Source organism: Carassius gibelio, chromosome A25, assembly GCF_023724105.1.
Source record: "Carassius gibelio isolate Cgi1373 ecotype wild population from Czech Republic chromosome A25, carGib1.2-hapl.c, whole genome shotgun sequence".
Lineage (NCBI taxonomy): Eukaryota > Metazoa > Chordata > Actinopteri > Cypriniformes > Cyprinidae > Carassius > Carassius gibelio.
This window is the reverse complement of record NC_068395.1, coordinates 15,705,355-15,733,294: the sequence shown is the minus strand read 5'-3', so window position 1 is coordinate 15,733,294 and position 27,940 is coordinate 15,705,355. Positions and strand designations below refer to the sequence as shown.

Below are 27,940 nucleotides of genomic sequence, written 5' to 3'. Positions count from 1 at the left end.
TCACCAAAAAAAAAAGAAAGAAAATACTTTGGATGGCTGCACACATGTAAAGCTATACAATGTAATTACGGAAGTTTTGGGAGAGTTGCACCACATGACATTAAACGATGATTAATAAATAAAACATTTTTTGTTCCATTTTTTTTTTTAAATGATCTCCACATTTTACATTTCTACATTGAGCCATTGATTCATTTTTTTTTTATTTAAACTGTTAATCTTAGATCTTTTACAGTTGAATAAATTAATTGATCCTTGACCAAAAAATTAAAATAAATCACTTCGATGTCACCAGAATGCTTTCAAAAGCACAACAATAAATCTGTGATAGCATACATACATCAACTCACAACAGAAGCAGATGTGGCTCCACTGAAGTAATAACAGGAAAGTGGAAAGTTTGTCTCAACATCGTGGGAAATGTGGCACCCTAGTGTGATTTTGGCCACACAAGACGATCCAGACCTCCCCTCTACACTCTTGACATTTACGTGTGTGAGGCGGCTTTATAAAGACACTCGCACACAGACGCCAAAGATGCCCAAACCTGAACCATCATCAGGCTTAAACTGGACAAAACACAGCAGATACAAACCATCAGATCAATTTTATTAACAACGGTCCAATTCAACTCGTACAGATCAAAACATGAGAATGAGAACAGAAAAGCGCAGTTATTGAGTTACATCTGTATAGTACACGGTTTAATCAGATTTGAGGAAGAATACTTTTTTTTTTAATGAGAAATTTGTACACGGAAAGTAAATACAAAAACAATGAATCATTTCGTCATTAATCAGTTGATCATTTCTATGTCATATATCAGTTAGACAGACAGGAAGCGGTATTTGGGAGCAGATGACATGCACATGTAGGGCTAGTTTAACTCCTTCAAAAATAATGTGAAAACACCTGCACCCAGCCATCGACAGCCAGGTTTGGATGGAGATATTATAGATTTTTTATTGGAAAGATCAAGCCAATCAAACTTCAAAAAAAAAAAAAAAAAACTTTACTATATTTACCTGACCATGCCAATAATAATAATAAAAACTTAATACAAATCTAATTTTGACTGGCTTGTTCAGATACACAAACACCCCCCCCAAAATATAATAATTTCAATTAATTTTGATTGGCTTGGTCAGATCAAAGTATAATTTTTTTGCCTATTTTAATGATTTATTTTAATTCATTTTAAAGGTATTTTAGGAAATATGAACCCAACACGCATTTATAAATTAAGTGTAATGTTGGCAACCAACACTAGATCTCCAGATACCAAGCCATTCATTTCTATTCTAGCCCACACACACAACGGTTTCCAACTCGTCAGACCCGGTGAATGAAATATGATACGAATATATACAAACACCACAGTTTAAGTGATTTGTATCAATATATACCAATTATACACCTCCTTCAAAGCATCAAAATAGATCAATGACTGTTGAATGAAATGATTTACAGGTAGATGAAGGAGCTTATTTTTTTATTTTCAGAATTAGGAAGTTGAGCGAAGAGCTGTACTGGTTTAAATCGCTTTGAATGAAGACGTAGAAAACGCAGTTTCTTCATCTGAAAAGCACATGAAGCTAAAAAGCCATTAGTGCGAGAATTCCCCAACATGGATACATTCAACATCATGGCCTGAAAATAATAAAGCAAAAACGCATGCTGAAGCATATTAAAGCACAAGCTGTGTGATTTGATTTGAATAAGTGTCCATTTTTGTTATAATTTCCTGTTCTTGTTTAAGGGTGCGACCCATGGGTGACCAAGTTTTCTGCAAAAAAATAAAAGATAAATGCCGAAGTTAAGGCAGAGTTCGTATTACCCACAATCCTCTATTAAAATGATACAGCTATTTACAGTATGAATGGATTCCAACAGCATTATGACATTAATTCAGATTATTAAAGCACAGCTTGAATGCACAAACACTAGAAACAAAGTCCACTTTAATGTCATTTTGTACAAAAGCATAAAAACAACAATAATACAAAAGCCAAATTAATGATGATGCACAGGGACTGTAACATTACAGCTCTATTACACTTTTAATATACGGTCACTCAAGAGAGCGAAATTTAATGTGAATGGGGGTTTATGCATTAAAGCCTTCGGCGTAAATTATTAAGAAGCTACAAACCCAGTCAAACAGCAACTTAGTCCACAATTACGAGAAAAACTCAACAGTGACGGTTCTTAATGCATCACAACTCAATCGAAGAAAACTGAAACCAAGAAATGGTGGAAACTGTGGCGCTTATGGACGTCACGGAGCTTAAAATGTTTTAAAACCACAAAAGAGATGGACCCGCTTGTGAACGAAGCTTATTTCAAAAAGGTGTACGAAACACGGAGTGTTTAAAACCGATAATTCCCCTAAAACCGTCCGAAGGATGTCTGGAAACCTAATGATATACGAGCAATTCAGAGCATAACCGTGCGATAAAATGATGTCTCTGATGTGGGCGAATCGTCAAAAACGTGAATTCGGCTCACATTTGACTCTCTGTATGGATGGTTTAAGCTAACAGAATGGTTTGTTAACATGGCACTATGAAAACATGAATCGAACGACTCCTTCAAAGCTCAGAAGACACCACAGCCGTCATAAACTGAGTCAATACAGACTCGTAGTCCAGAATCAAGTCGCCCTTAGATTTGCAATATTCAGATTTTTATCATCCAATTTCGAAGTCTTGTGGCTCAGTTAAGACCAGCATCGGGCAGCGACAAGTGAGACTTTCTCCCTTAACAAAATCAGCCAGCCAAATGAAAGATAGAAAACATTTATAACCCCTTTTTGCAAAGAAAGATGTACCCAGTGACATGAAGAAAAACATCAAGAAGCCCCATGATAAAACCAAACAAATCTGAAACACAAATCCTCTCACTCGGACGGGCAAAAAGGCACAGACACACATTCGTTCAAACGCTCGAACTTTGTCAATATGCACATCGTCAGCAACTGGCTGTTTCCTAAAACACGGACGCCAAAGATTGCGACACCATCCCCGCAAACGAAAGCAAAACGAAAGCCAAACCTCCTACACGCCAAAACATCAACAATAAATTAAAACATGTAGCTGGAAAGCAAGCCGAGTCTTTGAGATATTAGTTGGAGAAAGCGGATTGGTGTCATCTGGCGCGCCGGGATGTCGGGTGCGCAGCAGGCAGGTTTGAGGACAAGCACAGTCAGGGAAAAACAGAAATAAAAATAGTGTGTGTGTGTGTGTGTGTAGCAATTAAAACTGGGTCCCAATGTGGCCGTCGGTGGTACCACGAAATGCACACACAGCAAAAGTCTGAACACCCTCCCCCCCTCCGTCAAGTTTGCGTTTCCAACCCCAGTGTCCTTCCCCGGCCCAGGACGGAGAACGGCGTGTGGGGCGCGATGGGCTGTTTGCCCTGCAGGGGGAGACCAATGGACTGCCCCTGCCCTGCACCCCCCCTCTCTACCTGTCCTTCAACTCCTGCGTCACACGCTTGGTGATGCGGCCGCAAAACAGACCCATGAGGAACAGCAGGATCACGCACATCGCCAGCATGCTCAGGATGTAGGACTTGGCAGGAGACGTTAAAACCTGCCCGGCCAGATCCGAGAACCCTCCTGCCGGAGCCACCTATTGAGAAACAACACGAGCTAGTGAGCACGCCGAGTTTTTGATCTCCGCTCTAGTGTTATGTTTTGGAACGGCAATTAGGAAGATATTGTGGTTTAGGATTGGGTGAACGTTTACCTTCGCGGCGTAACTCCACATGTCAATGCGGTCCTGTAATCTCTTCTTACACTCCGGCTGGAGCCTCACACGCTTATCCTGGAGAGCCTCCATCAGACAGGACATTTCTGCACAAACACAGAGTACAGTCATTAATATCTAGTATTAATTCCTATATAAATCACTTCCAGAGTTCCTTACGTCTTCCTCGGCCCGGTGGGATCGCAGCACACTGGTGCTTGATGTCCAGCGCACATGCCGTGTGCAGAACTGGATCCACAAAGATGTCCGCCTTGCTCTCCTTCAGTATGTTAAGAACCTCCTACAGCGGGAACAGCCAGCCAGGCAAACCGTTAGCAAGTGAGCTGTGCAACTTCCCATCGGCCGATCGAGGCCAAAGCATTCCTACCTTTTTGCAGCCTTCATGGCTGATCTTCAGCAGGTTGAGTTTCAGACACTCCTCAACCTGACCCGTCTGCTCCTGCGCAGCTACTTCCTCCGCACAGAGCCGCGGGATCTGGGACAAGCAGCCATTATTAGTCATTCAAGACTCTCAATGCATCTCTGTCTCAATCATAGTAAGGCGGTGAATGTTACCTCATCGGTGCACTGGAGCTGCAGCTGCGGGTCGAGCCTGTAGTCCAGCGCGGACTCCTGCAGAATGACACTGATCTGGCCCTCGCAGTCTTGAGAGAGACGCTGGAGACACAAACACACGCTCTTATAACGGTGCTTTCTCAGGTTTGCGTGCATTCACAGCGATTAGCGTTACAAACCTGGTCTGCGTATTTGAGTTTGAGGCAGGAGATGACCTGCCCCTCCAGCTCGTTGTCGTCTTTGGCATTGTTCAGAATGCTCTGGCAAAACTTCGGGATGTCCGCTTTGCAAGCCTTCCTCAGCACAGGGTTCAGACGATAGTCTAGGATGGAGGGAAGAGCATCCAACTTAGTTGACAGAACAAGGTTTTTCATTAATTTACTGCCTTCGGGGACTACACACGAATAGGGCACTCGTATCTCATTAGTTTTTAAAGCAATAATGACAGACAAAGGTAAACTGTGACACCCTCAGTTCTCCGTCTTCAATTCTGCGAGTGATTCAAGACAAGTTACTATGTATGTACATGTGTGTATGAGGATGTAGTGGTAACTGTACCTGTGTTCTGGGTGATCTGTCTCTTAGTAATCATCTGTTTGCATTTCGGGTCCATCAGCTCGCTGTTCTTGTTTTGTTTGAGACACTGTAACATGTTCTTTGCATCTGACTCGCTGCAGAAACGCTGTATGATAAACAACAGAAAATAAAAGTTCAATTGTTTCTACAGATCGAATCAAACAACTCTCAAGCCATCATTCATCTCTAGGGTGTTTTCAGGTGTAACTGGTGAGGTTTCACACCCTGATCATCTGCTTGCAGACTCTCATGAGCTGGAAGTCGAGTTCTGGGTCCATCATTTCCGTCTCCTGCAGTTTGAAGACTTTCTGATGGCAGTGCTGGGTCAGCCGCTTCTTGTTTTCCTTCAGACACTCGATCACCTGAACGAGCACAAACGCACAGATGAGCAGATCATTGGCGTTGAACGGAGGATCAGAGGCGTGGTCCGTTGGAGTTATGATGGATGTACCTGAGCGTTTCCAAACACCACGTTCTGACAGTGCTGCTTGATGTCCTGCCTACAGTTCTCATACAGATCCGGCTCCAGACGAATGTCCTCAGACTGCACCACACGGACAAATCTCAGCTTCGCAGGTTACAAAACATTACAAATCAGACGTGTTCAAATATATATAGACACTGACCATCTCCAGTTCTTCCACTCGGAGCTGTTTACGACACTTCACGGACACGCGCTGCTCTCTGCCTTCCTGTAAAGTGTCGTTTCTTACCGTGGTACTCAGACAGATCACCACATCCACCCTAAGAGTAAACAGACCACCAAAACATTCCCATCATGCTCTACATTACCTCCAATTGTAGTTTACTACCAATCGCGCATTATTTATACAATAACTAGGGGTGAGCGATATTGATAGCAAAAAAATATATATTTTTGAAATTTTGGCGATAATGACAATTACATTTTGGTTGATTAAGTTAAAAATTAATTTGGTCGAGTGTTTTTGTGCTGGTACATTGCCTGTGAAGGATAAACATATTACACTAAAATCACCAGTAGGCTGCGACAAGTCCGTCTTAATTAGTGATTCATTGAATCATTTATTCAAACGATTCATTCGAAAAGCAAGCAAGCATTGAACAGATAATTGAACTGTTGACTCAAATGATTAATTCAAAAGCAGATTCACTCAGGAATGAAACGCCAATGACACAAATGTTCTGCTCTGGCTTTGTTTGGATCTATTTTCGTTGGCGAAAAAAACAACAAAAAAAACAAAAACAAATTATTTTCTAAAATTTACTCACTCAATATTAACCTTGTTTGTTGAACTGCTGTATAAAATCAACACAACCTATGCGATAACGCAATGATAATAAAGAAAACAACACTGACTTGTGTGATCTTGCTCAACACCATATCTCCTAAAAATAAAAAAAACCCATACAGGGATTTTTTTTGCATTCAAAACTGGAATTATGGGCATTTCAACTATATTCTAATAGGCTTCATCACAAAACTAATGCTTTTGGACTCGAGATGTGTTTTTATTAGTTTTTTTTGCAGTCAGTCAAACATCGGTAAAACAACAATTGCAATATTACTCTTGTGGATAAATATCGCTCACCCCTGATGATAACCTAAAATGCATGAGAGCAGTTATGAAACGTTTGGTTTGTTTGACAGCCACGCGCTCACTTCTTTTTGATGTTGGGGCACAGTTTGAGCACGTCCTCTTTGCACGCCATCTTGAACTTGTACGAGAAGCGAAAGTCCTTCATCTGGATCTGTGGAGGAGGAACAGACGGTTGAAATACTACAGTAGTAACTGTAGGAAGAGCGCTTGTGGATTTCTTCAGACGTACCAGCTGGAAGTGTGTGACTCCGACAGCACATTTCTCGTTCATTTCCTTCTGGTGCTTATTGGCAACGAGGCACTCCATCAGGTCCCCTGTGTCGATCTGATTATCAGCCAAATCCTGCGAGACAAACAGTGGGAAAAATATAGAGCAAATGAAGAAAGGAAAAAACAAGCTACTTAGTACATTTATTATAAAATGATTTGCGACTTACATGACAGTAGGACTGGATCATGGGCTCACAGGCACGAATCAACAACGCCTCAATCTGAATGTCCTGGAAAACCAGACACACCAAAATCAGTCCAAACCCACCCCAGACGTCTCACGTCTAGCAGAGAACAATAGCACCCAAATATAGACACTGAGGCTTTTTAATTTCAGAGTCAAACTGCTGTAAAAAATACTTTATTTTGTACCTCGGACTCCAATTCTGTGAGGTTTCCCACCACATCCCTGCAGTTAGGGATCAGATCTTCTAAATGATCCTGTAAGCACTCCAACTCCTGACAGACGAAACATACAAACACTGACACATGCTTCACTTCAGAACTGGGACTTTTTTTTTTTTTTTGCAGGAAAAACATTTAAACTGTTTCCGTAAACACCACTTTCCATGAATACGAAACATTTGTTGGTATCCCAAGATGTTTTGTAGAGATTACTGGCACAAATCTCGTTTAAAAAAAAAAATCATTCTTCAACATAAAATATTAAATAAACCGAGCATCACCAGTAGTCCCATTTTAGAAGCTGACCTTCCTTTGTGCAATACTTAAATTTAAATCATAATTGGCATTATATTCCTGTTGTAATACTTCATTCATTTGCGTTCAATCCTGTTGCCACACAACATTCCTAACATTCTTAAATTGTGACACAGGAAGAAACATTTCTGGAATCTTCATGGAACACTGCAAAAAAACATTCCATTTTATAAAGTTTTAAAAATACTGTAGTGCTGATAGCATTCAAACAATCATTCAAGCCTGTTACTACAGTCGTTTAAAAAAAGAGAGAGATTTTTTTTTTTTTTCAGTAACAGGGTTAACAGGGTAACAGGCAAAAATTTTATATTACAAAAAAAAAAAAACCTGCTCTGTCCATTTGTAAGAAAAAAAAAGATTTAATTGCATACTATGAAAGGTGATGTACAGCGCTATTTTCGTAACACTGAGGTCATACTATAATTTATATTTGGAAATAGTAATTTATTTATTTTACTCCATGTAATGAAGTAGTTTAGTAATTTTATAGTGCATTTTTGTAGTTCTTTTTTTTTTATATCCATTTTAACATCAAGTCCTACATCGTAGTAACAGGGTTGCAAAGACTGCAATCCTCATTACATCAACAGACCACAAAACCACTGATTTAAGAAAAGAGGACTTCACTGCACCTAACCGATGGAAAATGACAGTTATAATTGGCGTCATCTTGTACACGGACCTGTCCCGCATCAGTCTTCTCACTGCACCACTTCCCGAGGTCCGTCATGCATCGCTGCTGTAGGTCCGGATCCAGTTTCACATCCAGAGCCCTCTGGTGCAGGATCCGCTGAACCTCCGTCTTACAGTCGCGAGATAACTACAGATCGACTCAGACGCATTAGCACACACAGACACACACACAGACCCACAACCAATCAATCAGACCCATGTACACCGTTCTGGATCCTTCTACAAACAGCGATCTGTGTGCACGGGTCTGACCGGTGTCATGAATTTTGATATCATTACAATAATTTTATTAGAATTTTATTATTTTTAGATTAGTCTGTAAAAATAAAAACTCCCAAGACCCACATCATTCGAGTTAATTTCCTGTCAATCACTACTCGTTTAAAGCCCACAACATGAATTTATGTTATTTCAGTCTTGGCAAAGGACGGTGATTTTGATTCGTTGTCCCTGCTAATTTGCTGTGAACATGCATCTGTAGCTTCATCACATTTACTTTTAGAGTGAACATCACCAAACCAGTCAAGAACATAACAGAGTCGTATTTCACAACAAAAACCAACTAGAAATATATACGGTTTGCTTGAACACCATTTTGAGACCATTAAGATTTTCTGCACTGTGACACAAATTTATGGTGATCTTAAAGTAAAATAAAGTACTTGTATGATGTATAAGCACAAATAAGCAAAATATACAGTGCCCTCCACTGTATTGGGACACTTGGTAAATATGAGAAAAATCTTAATTTTCAATGCTTTAGTTCTTTTCTTACAGCCATTTTCTGTTTTGTGAAGCTCAACAGTTTGGTCCTGCACATCAGAACTACATTATTTGGTTTTACTTCTTAGGTTGGCTGATTTCGGGAAATTCGGCCTTTGTGTTCCTCATATTTACAACCCTGTGGAACAGGAAGTCATGACTGGAGAATTTCCTGTGCCCACAGTCACCCTGTTGTGCTGAAAATGTGATTATGAACAGGAACGTACTTCAGAGATATTCTACTCACAAGAATTACTAGGGGTGCCAATAATTGTGGCCAACATGCATTGGAGAAAAACACTTCATATGAGAGTTTCCCCCTAATTTCAATTGTTTTGCTTCAATGAAATGTTAGAATATTGCAAATGTTTTTTTTTTGAACGAAAGATCAAAAAGATGCAGATGCTCATATTTACCAATGGTGCCAATATTAGTGGGTAGCACTGCATATAATGACTTATATACACAGATACATCATCTGATTGCATTTTCTTCTTGAACTAGGGGGAGGTAACTTAATTTACATTAAAATAATGTAACAATGCATAAAATGTTAATAGTAAAAATGGATTCAATTGTTTGTATGCAGTCGTGTCATGTTTTGGACTGGTTTGTGAGATCCGCCTCCTTAAGGAACCAGAAGATACTTACATTCGAGCTCTCGTCCAAACTTACATCAGAAGTTTCTGATGATCCCTATAGTTACATTTAGGAAGCCGCAGATAAGCTATAGTTTCTCGAGGTCCTATTGTCTGATAAGTCAATGCATAAGTTAATGTGTAGAGTGTAAGATGAGTGTGTTTAGTGAGCGTCAGTCGTACCCGTCGTCCCTGCACCTCGGTGCGGTAAGCGTGCCGGTACAGACAGGAGAAAATGGCTCCGGCGGGCATTGCCTCGCTGGTCTCGTTCCAGCCGTGAGTGTGACAGATGCGGGCCGCGTCGTTCTGACACTTCTTGTACAGGATAGGGTCCAGTCTGTAACCAGAACCACAGGGAAATGGTTGGACATCAACTCACATTTAACCCCGACAGATATATATGAACAGGAACTTTCAAAGCTGTTTGTTGACAGTGTCTCGGGATTTAGAGATTTAGAGGAACGAATCTCAGGGTTTTAAGATCATTATCTGATGTTAAATGAACCTGGCTGTGACAGTAGTTTTGGCTTGCTCAACAAAACAAAAAAACAGGATGTACACCGATATAAACAAGTTAAATTTAAAACCTTTTTAAAAATACCACCTTTTGTGGAAATTTAAGACCAAACTTAAAAAAAAACCTTACATTACATTCGTATACGTGATATTTAATGTGTTTAATGTAAAATTAAAAAGGAAAATAACATTGCAGGCAAAACTTATTTCGATAATACAGTGAACTTTTTAAATAATATCTCATTCAAAATATCCCCACAAAAGCACTGCATCAATATTTTCATCAGCTCAATACACACTCCAGGGCTGTTACCAGTGTTGGGGATAACGCATTACAATCAGATTACTTTTTTCAAGTAACTAGTAAAGTAACATTACTTTTTAATTTACAAGAAAATATCAGAGTTAGTTTTTCAAATAAGTAACGCCAGTTGCTTTTTTTTTTTTCATTTATTGATTGAAACTCTCCTGTCCCCATTTTAAGAGAAATCACGAGTAAGATGTTTCGTTAGTTCTATAATAAACGTGAACATGCATAAGTGCAAAAATGTAACATTACTTTCAATAAGCAGTAACTAAGTAATGTAATGAGTTACTTTTTTAGGAAGTAACGCAATATTGTACTGCATTACTTTTAAAAGTAACTTTCCTCAACACTGGCTGTCACCAATCAAATTAAATAATTTACACTGCAAAAATAAAACTGCAGTAAATAAATGTTATGAGATAAATGTTTTAAATAAAACTGAATATACAACTAAGAAATGCTGGGGGAAAATGCACACTTTTAAACGTGAGACTAAACCGCCAGTAGTTTAATCACTTATTCCTGAAACAGATTCGTACAAAACACTGAATCATTCAGTAATAAAACGGTGAGTGTTGATCAGAGAATGGGCAATACGTCTGTTTTGATCTTTGTAGACATTTATTTTGTTGTTGGTGAAATAGAACAAAACAGTCGAATGTGTGTAAAATGTAAGTTTAACCACTTGTTTGTTGAACTTACATCAATGTAACATTTGCAATCATGAAAATATTCAGCAAAACAGCTCCCTTGTTAATAAACGAAATGTTTTGAACTTTCACATCAGTATGTTTGTTCTGTGAGTTTCTTTACGTGAGGGGTTATGCTTATTTCATCATGAAAACCGGTCAACAGCCTCAGCTCAGCTGGGTTTCCATCCAAAGTTGCGAATTTAACTTATGCGCAAAATTGGAATATCGCACAAAACATTCGCGAACAAGAATTTGAAATTCAGTGTTTACATCACCCGATTCTGCTGCAATACTTCAAAATGCGCAAAACGGCAGGGTGATGGAAACCCAGCTTTTGATAGCATGCATTACTAGTTATTAATTGTCACTTAAGTTTTAATTAGGCTATTTGTCCTGTCGGGCAAGTGAAATTCTCACGCAATTTTTCAGTAAAAAAAAAAAAAAAAAAAAAAACTGTGGATAGTAGGACTAGTGGCCACCCAAAAAAAAAACTGTTAAAACCTAAACAAGAACAAATCAAATTAAAACAAGCCAAAAAAAAAAACACTTTAAATTATTTGGCACTATCAAATATTAGCATTGTAATATTTAGCCGTGTCTCATTTCTTGCTCAATCCTTTCACCACATGACTTCTCTTTTACCAAAAAAGTAACATTCCTTTTAATTGCGAAACACAAGTAGCAGCTCTACTGCATTCTTTCTGAAGAATGGGGGGAAAGACAAAAAGAAAGCACCTGAAGTGTATCATTCAAAAATATATAAATGGGACTCAAATTAAAAGTGTGGAATAAAACCTAATTGCACAAAACTCTTGATGTTTGTGACTCACTTCCAGTCTCTGGAGATGAAGTACTGCAGCTCTAGCAATCGGTGTTCACAGTCTTCAACCATCTTATCAGTGTACAGATGCTCCATCAGACAAGACAGGATCCTACACACACACACACACACAACAAAAATATATTATACACTTCACCTTCAGAGCTTCTACTCTATTACGAACTGACAGAAACAAGGTCAAATGTAAAGATCGATCAGCACACTGGGACGTTTATGGAAGAACAGGTTTGGTCAGAGCCATTATTGTCATATGCAGTGCCTCAAGACACAGAACAGGCTTTGGTACCAAACACATATGCAAATAATCTCTAATATTTGTTCAATTTCAAGAAAAAACCCATCACGTTAGAAATTATAAGGATGAGTAAATGCTGACTCGTTTAATTTTTAAGCGAACTTCTTCCTAAATCATGTCATGTTTAGCAGCAGGAATGCTTTCTAGCTGGGGCTCTGGGCCAAATAACATGAACACAAGAGCACTCACATGGGGTCTCCGTTTCGGATGTGTTTGCAGGCAGTCTGGATGACGGACTCGCACGCCTCGTTCAGAGCGCGATCGATGCGATAGTCGGCCCCGGGGTCTGTTTCCTGTATCAGTGTCTGGAGCTGATGGGACACACAGTTATGAAAGCCATAATCAGAGACCTTCATCACAGCCGCTGCATTATTTACATTTATTAATTTAGCAGACGCTTTTATGCAAAGCGACTTACAAATGTGGACAGTGGAAGCGATCAAAAACAACAAAGAACAGATGATATAGAAGTGCTATAACAAGTCTCAGTTAGGTTAACACAGTACATGTAGCATGGGCTTTTAAATAATATAATAAATAAAAAGAAAAACGAGCAAGCTAGTAGTGTTAGAGGTCTTTATACATACATACACACACATATGCATTATATATGAAAAGAAAATAGAATACAAAAAGATTAGAAAGGTAGTTCGATTTTTTTTTTAAGAATAGAGTGTTAAAATTAGAGAGTCAAATAAAGATGGAAGAGATGTGTTTTTAGGCGATTCTTGAAGATTGAGTTGGGCAGGTCATTCCACCAGGAGGGAACATTTAATGTAAAAGTCTGTAAAAGTGACTTTGTGCTTCTTTAGGATGGCACAATCAAGCGACATTAACTTGCAGAACACAAGCTTCTAGAGGACACATAAGTCTGAAGTAACAAATTTAGGTAAATGGGTGCAGAGTCAGTGGTAGTTTTGTAGGCAAACATCAATGCCAGTGCAAATTGATAAACAGATGTGTGACGTGTATTCTTTTTGGCTCATTAAAAATTAATCTTGCTGCCGCGTTCTTTATTAATTGTAAAGGTTTAATAGAACTGACTAAAAAACCTGCCAAGAGGAGAAGAGGTCCAAGAACTGAGCCCTGAGGCACCCCAGTAGTAAGATGTTGTGACTTGGAAACCTCACCAAGATACTTTGAAGGACCTATCTGATAGGTAAGACTCAAACCATTGAAGTGTGATTCCTTAGATGCCTTTTGCCAGTAGCGTTGATAGGAGGATCTGGTGGTTAACCGTGTCAAAAGCAGCAGACAGATCAAACAGGATAAGTACTGAAGATTTGGATTATGCTCTTGCCAGTCTTAGAGCTTCAACAACTGAGAGCAAGGCAGTCACAGTTGAATGTCCACTTCTGAAGCCAGATTGTTTGCGGTCAAGGAGGTTGTGGTGTGTGAGAAATGTAGAGACTTGGTTGAACACCGCTCGTTCAAGTGTTTTTGCAATGAAAGGAAGAAGGGAAACTGGTCTGTGGTTCTTTATTTTTTTTTAAGAGATTGGTTGAGGCTGGGTTTCTTAAGTAATGGAGTTATACAAGACTGTCTAAATGATGAGGGAAAAACACCAGTGTGGAGGGATGTGTTGATGATGCGAGTCAGTGCAAGTACAATTGCAGGAGAAATGGCTTGAAGATGAGATGGAACAGGATCAAGCGGGCAAGTAGCAGGGTGAAGTGAAGAATGTAAATGAGTATGTTTGCTGGTGATATGAGCTTGACTGATAGTGGTGTGGAAAACTGTGCATTAATTGGTTTAATTTCATTAATGAAAAAGTCGTCAGCTATTAGAGATGAAGCAGGAGGGGAAAGAGGAGGAGAAAAGAAGTTAGGAAAAAGTTTTAAAAAGCATGCAAGAGTTAGACTAATTGTTAATTTTTTTTTATGGTAGTATGTAATTTTAGCAGTGGAGACATTAGCAGAGAAGGAAGATAGGAGTAACTGATACACATTATAAGGTCAGTAGTATTTTTGGATTTGCGCCACACCCTTTCAGCAGCTCTAAGCTTAGAATGATGTTTGCGTAGAACATCAGATAACCAAGGTGCAGAAGAGGTGTTACGGGCTTGGCCTGGAAGACAAGGGGCAAACAGTGTCTAAACAAGATGTAAGAGTGGAGCTGAATGAGTATCAGTAGCACTGTTACAGTTTAGGGGAAGGAAGTGAAGATGAAACCATTGCAGATAGCTGGGAGGGTGAAAGTGTGCATAGGTTACGTCAAAAGATGACATGTGGAGGGGTAAGTGATGTGTCAGGGACCGTGTTGAGGTTAAGAGTGAGTAGGAAGTGATCATGGTAGTGATCATAGCATTATTTAACATGAATGACTGCAGCACAACTTTATTCACGATTGAAATCAATTCAAGTTCAGTTCATTAAAATCACAGGAAGTACTGAAACACAATGAATGCAAACATTTATCTGGATATTTTCCAGCCTCTTGGTATCAGTGTTATTCAGGATATCGAACAGAGCGACCAGCAAGAGAGTGCATCAAAGTGCATTAAACTCACAGCTTTCTGGCATGGTCCATCCAAGACGCCCTTGTCCCGGGACACCCTCATTAGGCAGTGCAGGGTTCGCCCCTTGTGGTGCAGGCCGGAGCAGTGCGTGTCGATCTCTCCTCTGCACTGCAGCACGATCTCGGGACTGAGCGAGTAATCTTCCATCAGCATGCGCCTGTAGTCCAGCATCTCTCCCTGACACTCACCGCTCACGGTTTGACCTGCGACAGAACGAGAGCAAACTTGAGTACACCCCATCTACACACGGGACAGAGACTGCACCCGTCCAAATCCCCTCCAGGCCTCACCTCGGTGCACGGCTGCTTCCAGACACAGCAGCAGGTACGAGAGCTTGGCCTCTTTTCCGCGAGGCATGGCCGTGTCCATGTTGCAGTGGTATTTACGCAGGTCTGGTTTGCAGGCTTTAGCCAGCGAGTAGCTGACCTTGTAGTCCTGAGCAATCAGCTTCTGACGAGTGGAGAGAGCGTCCTTGCACTGCCCAAAACACAAATTTACATTAGACCAAAAAAAAAAAAAGTTTAACAGTAAATGTGTTTCAAGCAACTTTTAATTTTAAAGTATGTATGTATGTATTTATATAATGAATATACACAGTACAAACATGTAAACAGAAACTATTATTTTGGATGCAATTAATCATGATGAATCATTTGACTGCACTAATTTGAATAATAATTATTGAAGACTGAATGCCTGGGTCAGTGTTATCTTTTTTTATAAATTTTACGTCTCATTTTATTACAGTTTTAATGCTTTTTAATGGTTTTGTTAACCATAACACCAGTCCATAACACCGGTCATTAGTAAAACAACTAAAGCTTTGCATAAAAGGCACTTGTAAAGAAGGAAGAGGAAGACTGAGTTGTGGTTATGTATGATTGCGTTACACTTTGAATGTGTCAAGTGTGAACTAATCTGCCTATTTTCTGTGTGCACCATCACTAGAAACCATTCTCAGCAACCGCTTCTGCACGACGCAAACCAGACGTACTTTGTCCGACATGCTCTCCTCAAACTTGTGGTGGAACAGACATTTGTAGACCTTCCCTTCTCCTGCTGGAGTCTGAAACAAACGAACAGAGCACAATATAAGCAAAAGAAGTGCACATGTTGAGTGTGTCTTACAGGATCATGGCTTACGTTTTCACAGAAGCGCTCGCGGTCTTCCCGACAGGCTAAGTAGAGATTACGGTCGAGGTGGAAGTCGTCGGAGGAGAGCTCTGCCACACGCATGATGGCTTTCTTACACCCCTCTTTGATGGTGTACTGCCCCTGCTGCTCCTCGGCTTCAGACACCAGAGCTTTCTCCAGACACGCGATCGCCTCGCCCTGAGAGTGGAGGTCCTGCAGAGAACAGTCGTGTGAGAGCAGGGCAAAGTTCAACAAGCTCTATACTACTTTGAAAAAAAAAAAAAAAAAAGCCATTATTTCAAATTCTACAAAGTTAAATAAGGCATTGCAATACTGTGAAGTACAGTATAAGAAATTGATATTGATTGAGAATCACTTATTACAATAAAAGTGTTATTACATATCTCAGTGGAATTACTTTTTATTCAATTTAAACTTCATAATGAGTGTTACATAATGGTAAAAATAATTTTCTCTTACAAAAGGTAATCTTGCACAACTAAATATCCAGTATCGACCGATGCAAAAAAAAAAAACTTTATGAATCCATTTCAAGAACGGAGTTGCACAGATGTATAAGGGTCTAAAGCCTGTATCTGTTGCTCTAGTGTTCATCTGCCGTCCTGTATCTGACACTGATGTAACACAATCTGTTGAGCAGAGCTTCTAGAAATACTGCTGCTGTTATCAGAAAGTAAACCGTGGTTTATAAATAAGTGTCGCATCCTTTTTCAAAGACTGTGGTCACACTGCTGCTTTCAGTTACCCACAATGCACCGGGGTAGGGGTGTGCAATATGACGATTTTTGATCGTGGACGATAAGCATGATCTGGTTTTGAGGGAACACATTCACTCAGCTACAGCTCTGGCTCCGCTGTCATATACTGTACAACACATGCATTCACAGCAGTGTTACTCTCATTATTTGCATGTGCTTTTAAATGTTTAAATCGCGTGCTGCTCTGACCTGTGCTTTTTCTGAGCGATACAGGTGCTTCAATAGGAATCAGTTCATATGGCGTTTTATTTTTAGATTTGTTCATTCAATTTCTTGAACGTTTCTGCTAAATACACCGATTAAATCGGAAAACAAAGCACTGTTTGTTTTATTTGCATGTTATGTGTAGTTATAATATGTATCTTTGTCATTAAAAATAAGAAAAAAGATTTTGATGTTTGCCCTCTTTGGCCTAAACATCTGCGTTTTTTGTTCCCATGAAAGGCTTTGTCTTTATAACGGGCAAATTCATTTGGCTGTAAGGTTCAGACAACTTGTAAAGTAGTAAAACCAACATGACAAAGAACTGTGATAAAATCGTGATATTTCTAAAGAAAAGTGTGTTATGATGTTTTTTTCCACATCACTCACCTTCTCTCCGGTGTTGATGCTTCCACAGTGCAGATTGTTGATGTCTTCCTTGCACTGGTCCATGAAGCCGCAGATCAGCCGGTAATCACTGAAGATGATGCGGGTCATCTTGGTGATGTACTGGTTACACTGGTACTCAGAGATGTTTGTGTGGTGTTCTACTAAACAGGACACCAGGTAACCCTTCCCACGCTCCTCAGCAGCACACTCCTTAATCTGAAACATTATTGGAATGCTTTAGTGACTTTGTGGCTAAGCTTGAGATGAAAGCTTGTTTGCTTTGCACACTCACCCCACTGATGGTGCTCTTGCACACCTCGACGGCCACAGACTCGAACTTCGGATCGGTCGTCAGATTGTACTTATAGTTCCACAGCAGCTAAACATAAAACAGGACAACTTAGGCTAATCTTACAGTGCTGATTGAGTTTTAACCAAGGTTTTTTTTTATTTTTATCCAGCACTAAAATAATGATGATGTTTACATTATTATAATTTAATATTTTACTATTTTAAATAATATAAAGTATAAACTTTAGTAGTGTGTAAACACTCACGTGATTGCAGTCTGCAGCGATTTCAGTCTCCTGAAGAGAGATCAAGAGGAGTATAAATTATAAGTGTTCACACAGACACCAGTAACAGGCAGGTTCAGAGCTACATGATTTACAAGACAGACTAGCCTTGAATAATTAGACTGGCTTCGGGTTTTTACAAACAGGTAGAGCGAGCACAACAATATAATAGTGCATCAAGGTGCATTTTAAAATGTTTAACTTGACAACACTTCTTGTGGGCACACTGCAGCAACCAGAAATGTCTGTCTCAATGTGTATGACTGTAACACTGCTGCTTTAAAGAGTTTTACAATGCAAACTAAGATTAAACTATGCTTAAAGGGACAGTTCACCCAAAATGATAATGATTTACTCACACTCAAGCCATCCTAGTAGTACATGACTTTCTTCTTTCGGACAAATCAAATCACAGTTATATTCAAAAATGTATTGGCTCTTCCATGCTTTATCAAGTCAAGCCTGCTTTATTCTTCCACATGTACAGTACATACAGAAAATATTTCAAAATATCTCAGCTGCTCTCACTATGCGTTGCAGAGTCTTTCGGCAGGATGCGTTGCAGGCGCCATACCACACAGTGATGCAGCTACAGATGGTGCCTCTGTAGAAGGTGTACATGATGGGGGGCGGGGCTCTGGCTCTTCTCAGTTTGCGGAGGAAGTAGAGATGCGGTTGCGATATCTTGGCCAGTGCTGCGGTGTTTTCAGTCCAGGAGAGGTCCTCTGTGATGTGCACACCCAGGAACTTGGTGCTGCTCACTCTCTCCACAGTCGCACCGTAGATGGTCAGAGGAAAGTGCTGAGTGTGTGCTCTCCTGAAGTCAACAACAATCTCCTTCGTCTTCTCCACGTTCAGAGAGAGATTGTTGTCCCTGCACCACCCCGCCATGCGGCTTACCTCGCTCCTGTAGTTGGTCTCATCTTTGTTGCTTATGAGACCCACCACAGTCGCATCCGCAAACTTAAGAGGTTGGAGTTGTGTGACGGTGTGCAGTCATGGGTCAGTAGAGTGAAGAGGAGGGGGCTCAACACACATCCTTGGGGGGCTCCAGTGTTCAGTGTGATGGTGCTGGATGTGTTGCTGCTGACCCGTACTCCCTGAGGTCTTCCAGTCAGAAAGTCCAACAGCCAGTTGCACAGCGAAGTGTTGAGCCCCAGCTGGACCAGTTTGTAAATGAGCTGTTGAGGGATGATTGTGTTGAACGCTGAACTGAAGTCTATGAACAGCATTCGGACATAGGAGTCCTTTTTGTCCAGATGTGTGAGTGCTGAGTAGACGGCAGTGGCGATGGCATCATCGGTCGAGCGGTTGGACCGATATGCAAACTGGAAGGGGTCCAACGAGGGGGGGGGGGGGGGGGGGGGAGTGGGGCAGACTTGATGTGGTGCATGACTAGCAATTCAAAGCACTTCATGAGGATGGGGGTAAGTGCAACAGGACGGTAGTCATTGAAGCAGGATGGAGATGGCTTCTTCGAAACTGGAATGATGGTGGTAGTTTTGAAACATGTGGGAACAACAGCCTGACTCAGTGATATGTTGAAAATGTCTGTGAAGACATCAGTGAGCTCTGCTGCACAGTCTTTCAGAACACGCCCAGGGATGTTGTCAGGACCCGGAGCTTTGCGTGCATTGGTCCTGTTGAAGGATGTCCTGACGCTGTCTGGGGTCAGCGTCATCACCTGGCCGCCGGGAGGAGGTGGAGTCTTCTGTGCAGTGGTGCTGTTTTGTTGCTCAAAGCGAGCGAAAAAGGTGTTCAGCTTGTTCAGCAGAGAGATGTTGCCGTCACAGGTCCATGGTGGGGGCTTGTAGTCTGTAATTGTCTGTATCCCCTGCCACAGGTTCCTAGTGTCTATGCGGTCGCTGAATTGATGGGCTATCCTCCTGGAGTGCTGTGGGACAGTTGGCCCTGGCTGTTCTCAGGGCCACCTCATCTCCAGCTCTGAAGGCAGCGTTCCGCATCTTTAGGACTCTGTAGACCTCCCTTGTCTTCCACGGCTTCTGATTGGCCCAACAGTGATGGTTTTTGTGACTTGTTACGTCATCAATACACTTGTTGATGAAAGCAGTGACAGTCTCCGAGTACTCCTGGAGGCCAGTGGTGTTATTGCATGTGGCAGCCTGCTTAAACATGTCCCAGTCAGTTGTGTTGAAGCAGTCTTGAAGAAGTGCGTTCATCCATCAAAAGTGCTCCACATGGCTCCAGAGGGTGAATAAAATGTTTTTTACAAAAATTAATCGATTCACTTCAGGAGGCCTTTACTCACCCACAGAGCCATGTGGGGCATCTTTTATGATGGATGAACACACTTTATTGGACTTCTATTGGACTACTGAATAATAACACACATTCACTGCCATTATAAACCTTGAAAGAGCCAACACATTTCTTTTTTTTACATAACTTAGTTTGAATTTCTCTGAGGACGGCTTGAGTGGGGAGTAAATCATGAGGTAATTTTCATTTTTGGATGAACTCTCCCTTTACAAATGTCAACACTTCAATAAGAAAATTCAAATCTAGACCAGTCGCAGTAGTTGGGTAACTAGTTTCCTAGTAAGTGATGTGTAAAAATATTGACTGTAGCTTATGTTTGCAGGTTTGTGTTACATTTACTTTTGGCCTTGTATAATTAATGTAAATTTATTTCTGTTAATTTGTGATACCAGGGAGAGGTGTGGTGTAAATTAAGAGTAGGTGCAAACAGAAATCAGCTCAGGCCTCACTCTCTTCCTGCTGCACATCCTGTGTGGACTGCTAATGTTGATCAAGAGTTTTAAATTATGTCTCTATCTGATCATTAACATTCTTGTCTAAACATTTGAGTAAGAAAATTCATTATGACAACAACCTAATTCAACTTCAAGCTTTTTTTTTCACTTTGAATTACAAAGATTAAACAGAATTAAATATCAACATACATCATTGAATAAACTTTACATTTTTCAGCCTTTCTGTGAAGCATCAAATTTCACATAAGCCGGTGGATTGACATTATTTCACGCTGGGAGGATGTTTGTTCACACCCTCCAGGAGAATCAAATGTTTGCGGAGTAAATACTGCGAGTCTCAAATGACGAAGCACACTGTTTAAAGGGATCCTTCACATAAAATCATCTTCGGAACACAAAGTAAGATATTTTTTATGAAATCCGAGAGCTTTCTGACCCTGCATAGACCGCAATAAAACGGAAACATTCCCAGAAAGCTAGCAAGGATATTGTTACAATATTAATATTGTTAAAAATATTGTTAAAATTGTTATAACAGTCCAAGATGAATAAAGGTCCTACAGGTTTTGGATGACATGCTGGTAATAAGCATCTCAAATAGAGCTGTGAAATTAATCAAAATAGTTTTGATTTTGGCCTCAAACGATTATGAAATTACAGTAATCGAGATATAACTTATTACGCCCCAATCTGCTCCCTTTCCAGCAGCGCGCTTTCATTCCCCCATAAAAGTCAGATTTCATGTGCAAATCAGTAAATTCATGTAAAGGAAGTGCTCGATTTATCAAAGTATACTATATTTATTAATTTGATGAAAACCTGAGAGAACATTGTTCATGCACTCAGAGACGGAGCAGAACACAGAACTTTTGGTGCGTGCCTAAACGGTCAAATTCTTCATTATTCACATAAACTAGGGCTGCACAATTAATACAATTTCTAATCGCAATTACAATTCTGGATGCCAAAAATCGTTCAAAGCGGCAATTAACTGTTCAAAGTCCAGATTTTGATCCTTATTTTTTACTTTTTTTATAATTTAAGGAAAACAATACAATACTAGTCACAGTGTTTTCATCTAGTTTTATTTTCATATAAAAATATGGCATGCAGGTGCATCAAACAATGGTATAAACATCAATGTAAACTGTGATCATCGTAATTAATAAAGCGCAGTTACAATTTCAGGGGAATATTCGACAATACTGATTTTTGTCATAGTTGTGCAGCCCTAACATTAACCCTTATCGGTTTTGTAATAAGTGAATGTAAACGGTTAAGAATAAAAGTACATGCGTAACAGTAAGTTGCATCCATGTGGCTCTTAAAGTGACAGCAGGTTAATATTCCTGTGTGTGCTTAAAATTAACCAAAAAAAGACAATCACTTTTATAGCTTAAATAAGAAATGACATTTCATTCTTACAGTGAAGACTAAGCTGTTTTAATTTACATTCAGTTATTCAATTTCTGTAGAAGGCTGTTAACTGTAGAGTTGTTCCGATTCCGATACTAGTATCGGAAATATCTCCGATACCACAACAAATTCTGGCATCGGCATCGGCGAGTACATGAACCCATATACCGATCCGATACCATTTTCTTAAAAAAGACCTAGTTATGACCGCAAGCTTTGCCTAACCGCTGCACGGTTCTTCTTCGCTGCTCAAAATGCATTGAAAACACAGGAAGTTGTGCTGTGTTGCCACAAGCAACCCCTGTTTAGAGCAGCGAAGAAGAAATGAAAACGCGTTAGCAGCCCTTATCTATATATGACTGGATCACTCATCACATTCTAAACTGCCAAAAGACAGTGAAGCCGCTACTATATTATAGATCAGTGGTTAGCAGTATGTCTCTGTAGTACCGGTAGTTACAGACTCTCGAGTATATTCAGTACCGGCAGCTGCGTTCAGTCGCTTCCGTGTAAGTCAAAGCGCAGGGCTCCAGACAGTAGCCGAATATATACTAGTGTCTGTGAATATTAAACTGCAAAATACTATTTAAATATTACTCCCGCAAAATCTACATCTCTGTGGGTGACTGGCACAGATGCGCGAGAGCTCGCTGTTTTGTAGTCTCTGCTGTGTGTCATGAGGACACGAACGCATAAACCGTCACTTCATGAGAATTTACCGTTTCATTTGAGAATACTGTCATATCATAAACACAGACACTCAAAGATCTTCATGGCAGCCCATTAAAATAAATGTTTGGTTTACATGAGTAAATTGACAATATATAAAGCTACTGTTGTAGCCTACAGTAATAATAATACGTCTCTATAATAATAATAATTATGCCTAGATGGTTGCTTGTTTTTTACTTGTTTTGTTGTAAAGAGATTATCTGATTAATAGATCTTTTTTTTATATTCCTAGACTTATTTGTTGCAGTTTTTTTATACAGTTATATTGTAAAACTTAAATACCTTTTTTAGTTTGCGGTGTTAGATTTTTGGCTGCATATGCATATGCAAGTTCTTTTTTGCATATGAAAATAAATAATACTGTCAAATTCATGTTAGATAATAAAAATACTGTAATAAATACAGTAGTTCACCATGTATTTGTTCATGTTTTATTGAGGGATCTGTCTGAAGCACACCATAAAAAGAATTCTAGCAATTTACACAGGGCTAGTAGTATATACAGCTGTATATACAGATACACACCCAGGTATCGGATCAGTACTCGGTATCGGCCGATACCCTGAGCCCAGGTATCGGAATCGGTATCGGGAAGAGAAAAAGGGTATCGGAACATCTCTAGTTAACTGAATAGCCTAGGCTATACTTTAGACTTGCATAAAGCACTGTTTGTTTCATTTGTATCTTTTACATCTTTTGTTTCATTTGTATCTTTGGTTTTTTACTAATATTATTTAACCTAGTATTCTGCTGCGCTATTGAGAATTGTGAAATTTTGCTGGCCTCTAAAATGTAGCTAGATTTCATGGTAACCTTATTTACAGAAAACTTCTATCATTGTTTAAATAAATCACTCGTATAACGTTTTGGTCATGTGGCCCACTCATGATTACAATATTAACCAATGACCACAATACTCGTAAATCGTAATGCCATAACGGAGCAGTTTTAATGTGAAAAACAGCTTTCATTTCATATAATTTCCTTTGATACGCTCTTCTCTGTGCGATTCGTCAAACAGAAGGAATTAAAAGGTTAAGCTGTACAGCAATGTTTGGCATGACAAGAACAAATATTCTGCAGTAGTCTTGTGACAGCCGATTGAGTGTTTAAATTTGACAAATGTGTGCCATTCATTGCAGTCACTTAAGTGACAAACAGAGAACAATCCGAATTAAAACAAAAGTATTTTGACGTATGAGAACACGGTAATATGAGAAATTAGACAGAAGGTAAACATCTGAAGAAACTCAGAGAGTATGCCATTGGCAGGTTTTAAGTGAAATGGAGGTCTTTTAATTACATTTTATACCTCCACTAATAAACCGCTCTTTGTGATGCGAAACCTTCAGCAGTCAAGAGCACTCTACATGACAGTAGGGTCTCCCTAAGCTTGATGACCTGACACTGATCTTAGTTTGAACAGCTGAGAACAAGCCCAGACAGAAAGCATCCCCAGCACAGGACAGCTGTTCACGGCCCGCTGTAAATATCAGGCGTGTAAATCTCCATTCCCATTGAGCTGAAGGCTTGATAAGTGTCACAATGTTACTAAAAATGGCATCCAAATCCAATCAAAGACACAGCAAACTGTTTTGGCTTCAGCCTGTGCTGAGCGTGTCCTATTAGTCTTTAATAGTTATAACAGGATTTATCAACTCTAAAAGGATTTAAAGATACTGAAACATGTATAGTTTCTTTGTGCAATTACGCTGCATCCGTCTATAATATAACGCAAGTGAAAAAAAATTTATATCACTCTCATAGCCCTGTATGATCATTGCGAGATTAGGATACGGTTTGCGCACCAGAAAATCACTTCTTAGGGGACACACTTTGGACTTTTGTCCCCTCAACATCATATAAATGGCCTGGTGACAAGATCCGTTCTCATGCTGTGCCAGTCTTTCATTTTAGAAAACAGTATTTTTATAAAGCCACCAGGGCCTTTTGCCTCCAGCAGATTCTGAATAATGGAGGGAAACAAACTGTCTCCATTCAGTCTTTATTTATGAGAAACAATGAGGAACACTGTACAGCTAAATAATTGACCTTTACAGTAAGGATCCACGACAGTGATTTCTCTATGACAGAAAGTCTAAAGTTCATTTACAGCCTGAGAATTACACAAAACTCTGCAGGATATCTTCATATGATCATAAAGCAATAAACTGTAACAAAGAGAAATACAGCTTGAATTAGATCAAAGTGATGACCCAAAGAACCTGTAACAACTACGGCTGTGAGGGGTGCGTAACAGCACTGCGGCGGTCGGTTGCCACCGGCGCTAACACGTGACTTATAACACACTATAGCAAAGATTTGTATAAAAAAAAAAAAAAAAAATTGTAATAACAGTCATAGTTGCAATTTATTTTATTTAGACTATAAGACTATGATGATTCACAAATTACCTCAAACACCATACACAGCCTTTCCTTTAGATTGCAGGCTTGAGGGCAGGAAAATCCAGTTTATGAATTCAGCTAATTAATTTTCTTTTGCAGACTGTTGTAGAAAAACAAGTTATGCGCAGAGTCCAGAGCATCGATCATAAAATTATAACGTCACCTTGCTATTAGAGACCTGCACGATCACGGGTCTCATAGCAGTACAGTGTGGCGCGGGATAACAATTGATGGGTGTGTAGAGACTCGTGTGTGTGTGTGGGGGGGGGTGTTTAATAATTAGGGTGTGCTCACACTAGGCAGTTTTAACAATGCAGGAGCGCGTTTGACCCCCAAAGCCTGGTTTGTTTGACTAGTGTGGTCGCTGCGTTTAGCAGTCCCTGGCTCGGTTGGAAGAGGTGGGCAAGAGAGCGGTTCAGTTATCTATAGATCAGAGAGTGTGAGAGCGAACCACACCAATGAAGATCTCCCGATACGTGCTGCATGATTGCGTGAAGATTTCTGAGGGGCAAAAGCAATAGATCTGTCAAGCAATGTATTGTGAGAGGTACATGTGATAATGCATCCCATATAACTCAAAATAATAAACCACAAATTTAACAAAACAATTCACTCCACTGTGTTGAGCGAGAGCGCTTCTCTGCTGTCTTCCCGTGCTATCGGAAACTTCCTATTTCCCATTTAATAAAGTTATGATTAGGAGCTCATTGCATTCTTTTCTGTTAAAAATTACAGTGGAGAGTGGTTTGTTAATGTTGATGCTTAGCCTGAATGATTTGGTTGGGAGCATCTCCTCCTGTGGCCCGTGATTTTTCTGTATGTGTATTCAGAGTAAGTGAGCAACAGACTTCCATAATAAAAAAAAATACTGCATTAATGCACAATAAAATAATTATCGGCGTTAACAAATGCGTTAACGTGATAACGTGTAAACTTGCCCACCCCTAATATTTATTAATTATATATATATATATATATATATATATATATATATATATATATATATATATATATATATGCCGGGACTCGATTAAAAAAATTAATCTAATTAATTAGAGGCTTTGTAATTAATTAATCGAAATTAATCGCATTTTAATCGCATATAAATATTTGACCTGAGAACAGTGAGAAGTAATTTTTTTTCACATGGATTTATAGTATACCATTGAATAATGACTGAATACATAAGCTTAAGCAACAAAATATTGTTTATTTTTGTTCAACCAAGTCTAGCAGACCAGTGCAATTTTTGCCATGAAGTGTAGCAATAGCATATTTAGAAACAATTTAGAAATAGTACATTTCAGAAATTCAGGAAGCTTATAGGCGCTGGAACCTTCTGTAAAGAGTTTTTTAAGTAAAACACAATACTGTCAATTACATTCAGAACATTGGAAACACTGACTATTAGAAAACCTCTCTCTGTTGCTTCAGAGGCCATAACATACTAAGTCCAACTCTCAATAACCTTGGCCAAAACAATAAAGAGTTCAACATAAACTGTTGCAACAACAAAATAATATATAGTTCAACATAAAGTGTAAAGTCCACGCTAGCTGCTATATGTTTTGCGTTGAGGTGCTACTTGAGGCTCGATGTGCTGCGGTGATATGAGAAGCGAACGCTAGTTGGTGCTCCAGTATAATCGGTCCCGCCGAAACTCATCCAGTGAGAAACGTTCCGCGGTGCAAAAATAAGTTATTAAAAATGCGGGATTTTTTTTTCTGTAATTAATTCATCTTAGTTAACGCGTTATTTTTTGTGTAATTAATTAATCTCAATTAACGCGTTAAAGTCCCGGCCCTAATATATATATATAGTCTTTTTTTTTCTCAACACTGCACCTGGTAAAAATCTGCCACCATCACAGCTGAGAAAAAAAAAACAGCAGAAAAACAACCTGTAATGTCAATGAACAGCCAGAGAAACACAAACTGTGGTGAACGGTTGAAAAATAGCCTGCAACTGAGGAATAACCAGCAACGGTGATGAAAAGCCAGAGAAATAACCTGCAAATGTGATGAACCGCCACAGATATAACCTGCAAATGTGATGAACCACCAGTGAAATAACCTGCAAATGTGATGAACCACCAGTGAAATAACCTGCAAATGTGATGAACCGCCAGAAAAATAGCCTTAATCTGTGATGACCTGACATAAATAATTTGTAATGGCGAGGAACAGCTAGGGATGAACATCCAGTAAAATAACCTGCAATGTAATGAAGAGCTGAAAAATGTATAATAATAGTAAGAAACATATTTTGATTACCCGTGCAATGTGATGAACGGTCAGATAAAAAACCCACCATTAACAGGCCCGGTCTGAACAATCCAATACAACAGATAACACAACCAACGCCAAACTTATCATCAACACAAGTAAAGGGAAACCAAGTTCTGCCAGTTAAAGCATTAGTTCACTTCCAGAATATACAATTCCTTATAATGTACTCAAGCCCCATTTCATCCAAGATGTTCGTATCTTTCGTCCTGCAGTCACAAAGAAATGAAGGTTTTTGAGGAAAACATTCCAGAATGGACTTCATTGGGGCAGTTAAGTTATCAGGATTTTTTATATTTATTTATTTCTGGAAGTAAACAACAAATGTTCAACAAAAGAAAAAGTGTTGCTCATGTAATCAGTAATCAAGAACGAGGTTGACTCGCATTCAGTGTTAATTTCGTTGACTAAATATTTTCGTCATTATTTTCGTCACGAATATATTTTTGCTGACGAAAACGAAACGAAAACTAAAATAGAAGGCACTGATGGAGACTAAAACTATGACTAAATTGATTGACATTATCGTCAACGAATAAAGGACGAGACGAA

At 39.5% G+C, this 27,940-nt stretch overlaps 1 protein-coding gene across 3 annotated transcripts in view; it reads right to left on the bottom strand.

Annotated features, from left to right (window-relative positions):
* Window positions 1-588: 588 nt before the first annotated feature.
* glg1a (golgi glycoprotein 1a) overlaps window positions 589-27,940 on the bottom strand; it is a 29,970-nt gene continuing 2,618 nt past the window's right edge. Inside the window, exons 2-28 of one of the 3 annotated variants that reach the window (XM_052544093.1) lie at window positions 17,795-17,824; window positions 17,530-17,616; window positions 17,238-17,453; window positions 15,877-16,080; window positions 15,728-15,799; window positions 15,024-15,210; window positions 14,725-14,936; window positions 12,405-12,526; window positions 11,910-12,011; window positions 9,748-9,901; window positions 9,578-9,622; window positions 8,154-8,291; window positions 7,124-7,210; window positions 6,919-6,981; window positions 6,711-6,824; window positions 6,544-6,632; window positions 5,528-5,645; window positions 5,353-5,445; window positions 5,126-5,263; window positions 4,884-5,007; window positions 4,505-4,647; window positions 4,326-4,427; window positions 4,138-4,245; window positions 3,930-4,050; window positions 3,750-3,856; window positions 3,469-3,632; window positions 589-1,786 (exon numbers count right to left, since the gene is read on the bottom strand). In XM_052544093.1, the coding sequence (XP_052400053.1) occupies window positions 1,735-1,786; window positions 3,469-3,632; window positions 3,750-3,856; window positions 3,930-4,050; window positions 4,138-4,245; window positions 4,326-4,427; window positions 4,505-4,647; window positions 4,884-5,007; window positions 5,126-5,263; window positions 5,353-5,445; window positions 5,528-5,645; window positions 6,544-6,632; window positions 6,711-6,824; window positions 6,919-6,981; window positions 7,124-7,210; window positions 8,154-8,291; window positions 9,578-9,622; window positions 9,748-9,901; window positions 11,910-12,011; window positions 12,405-12,526; window positions 14,725-14,936; window positions 15,024-15,210; window positions 15,728-15,799; window positions 15,877-16,080; window positions 17,238-17,453; window positions 17,530-17,616; window positions 17,795-17,824 (3,192 nt within the window). In that variant the 3' untranslated portion in view covers window positions 589-1,734. Of the gene's footprint in view, window positions 3,633-3,749; window positions 3,857-3,929; window positions 4,051-4,137; window positions 4,246-4,325; window positions 4,428-4,504; window positions 4,648-4,883; window positions 5,008-5,125; window positions 5,264-5,352; window positions 5,446-5,527; window positions 5,646-6,543; window positions 6,633-6,710; window positions 6,825-6,918; window positions 6,982-7,123; window positions 7,211-8,153; window positions 8,292-9,577; window positions 9,623-9,747; window positions 9,902-11,909; window positions 12,012-12,404; window positions 12,527-14,724; window positions 14,937-15,023; window positions 15,211-15,727; window positions 15,800-15,876; window positions 16,081-17,237; window positions 17,454-17,529; window positions 17,617-17,794; window positions 17,825-27,940 lie in introns of all 3 variants that reach the window. The other 2 variants (XM_052544096.1, XM_052544094.1) reach the window with 2 other exon arrangements.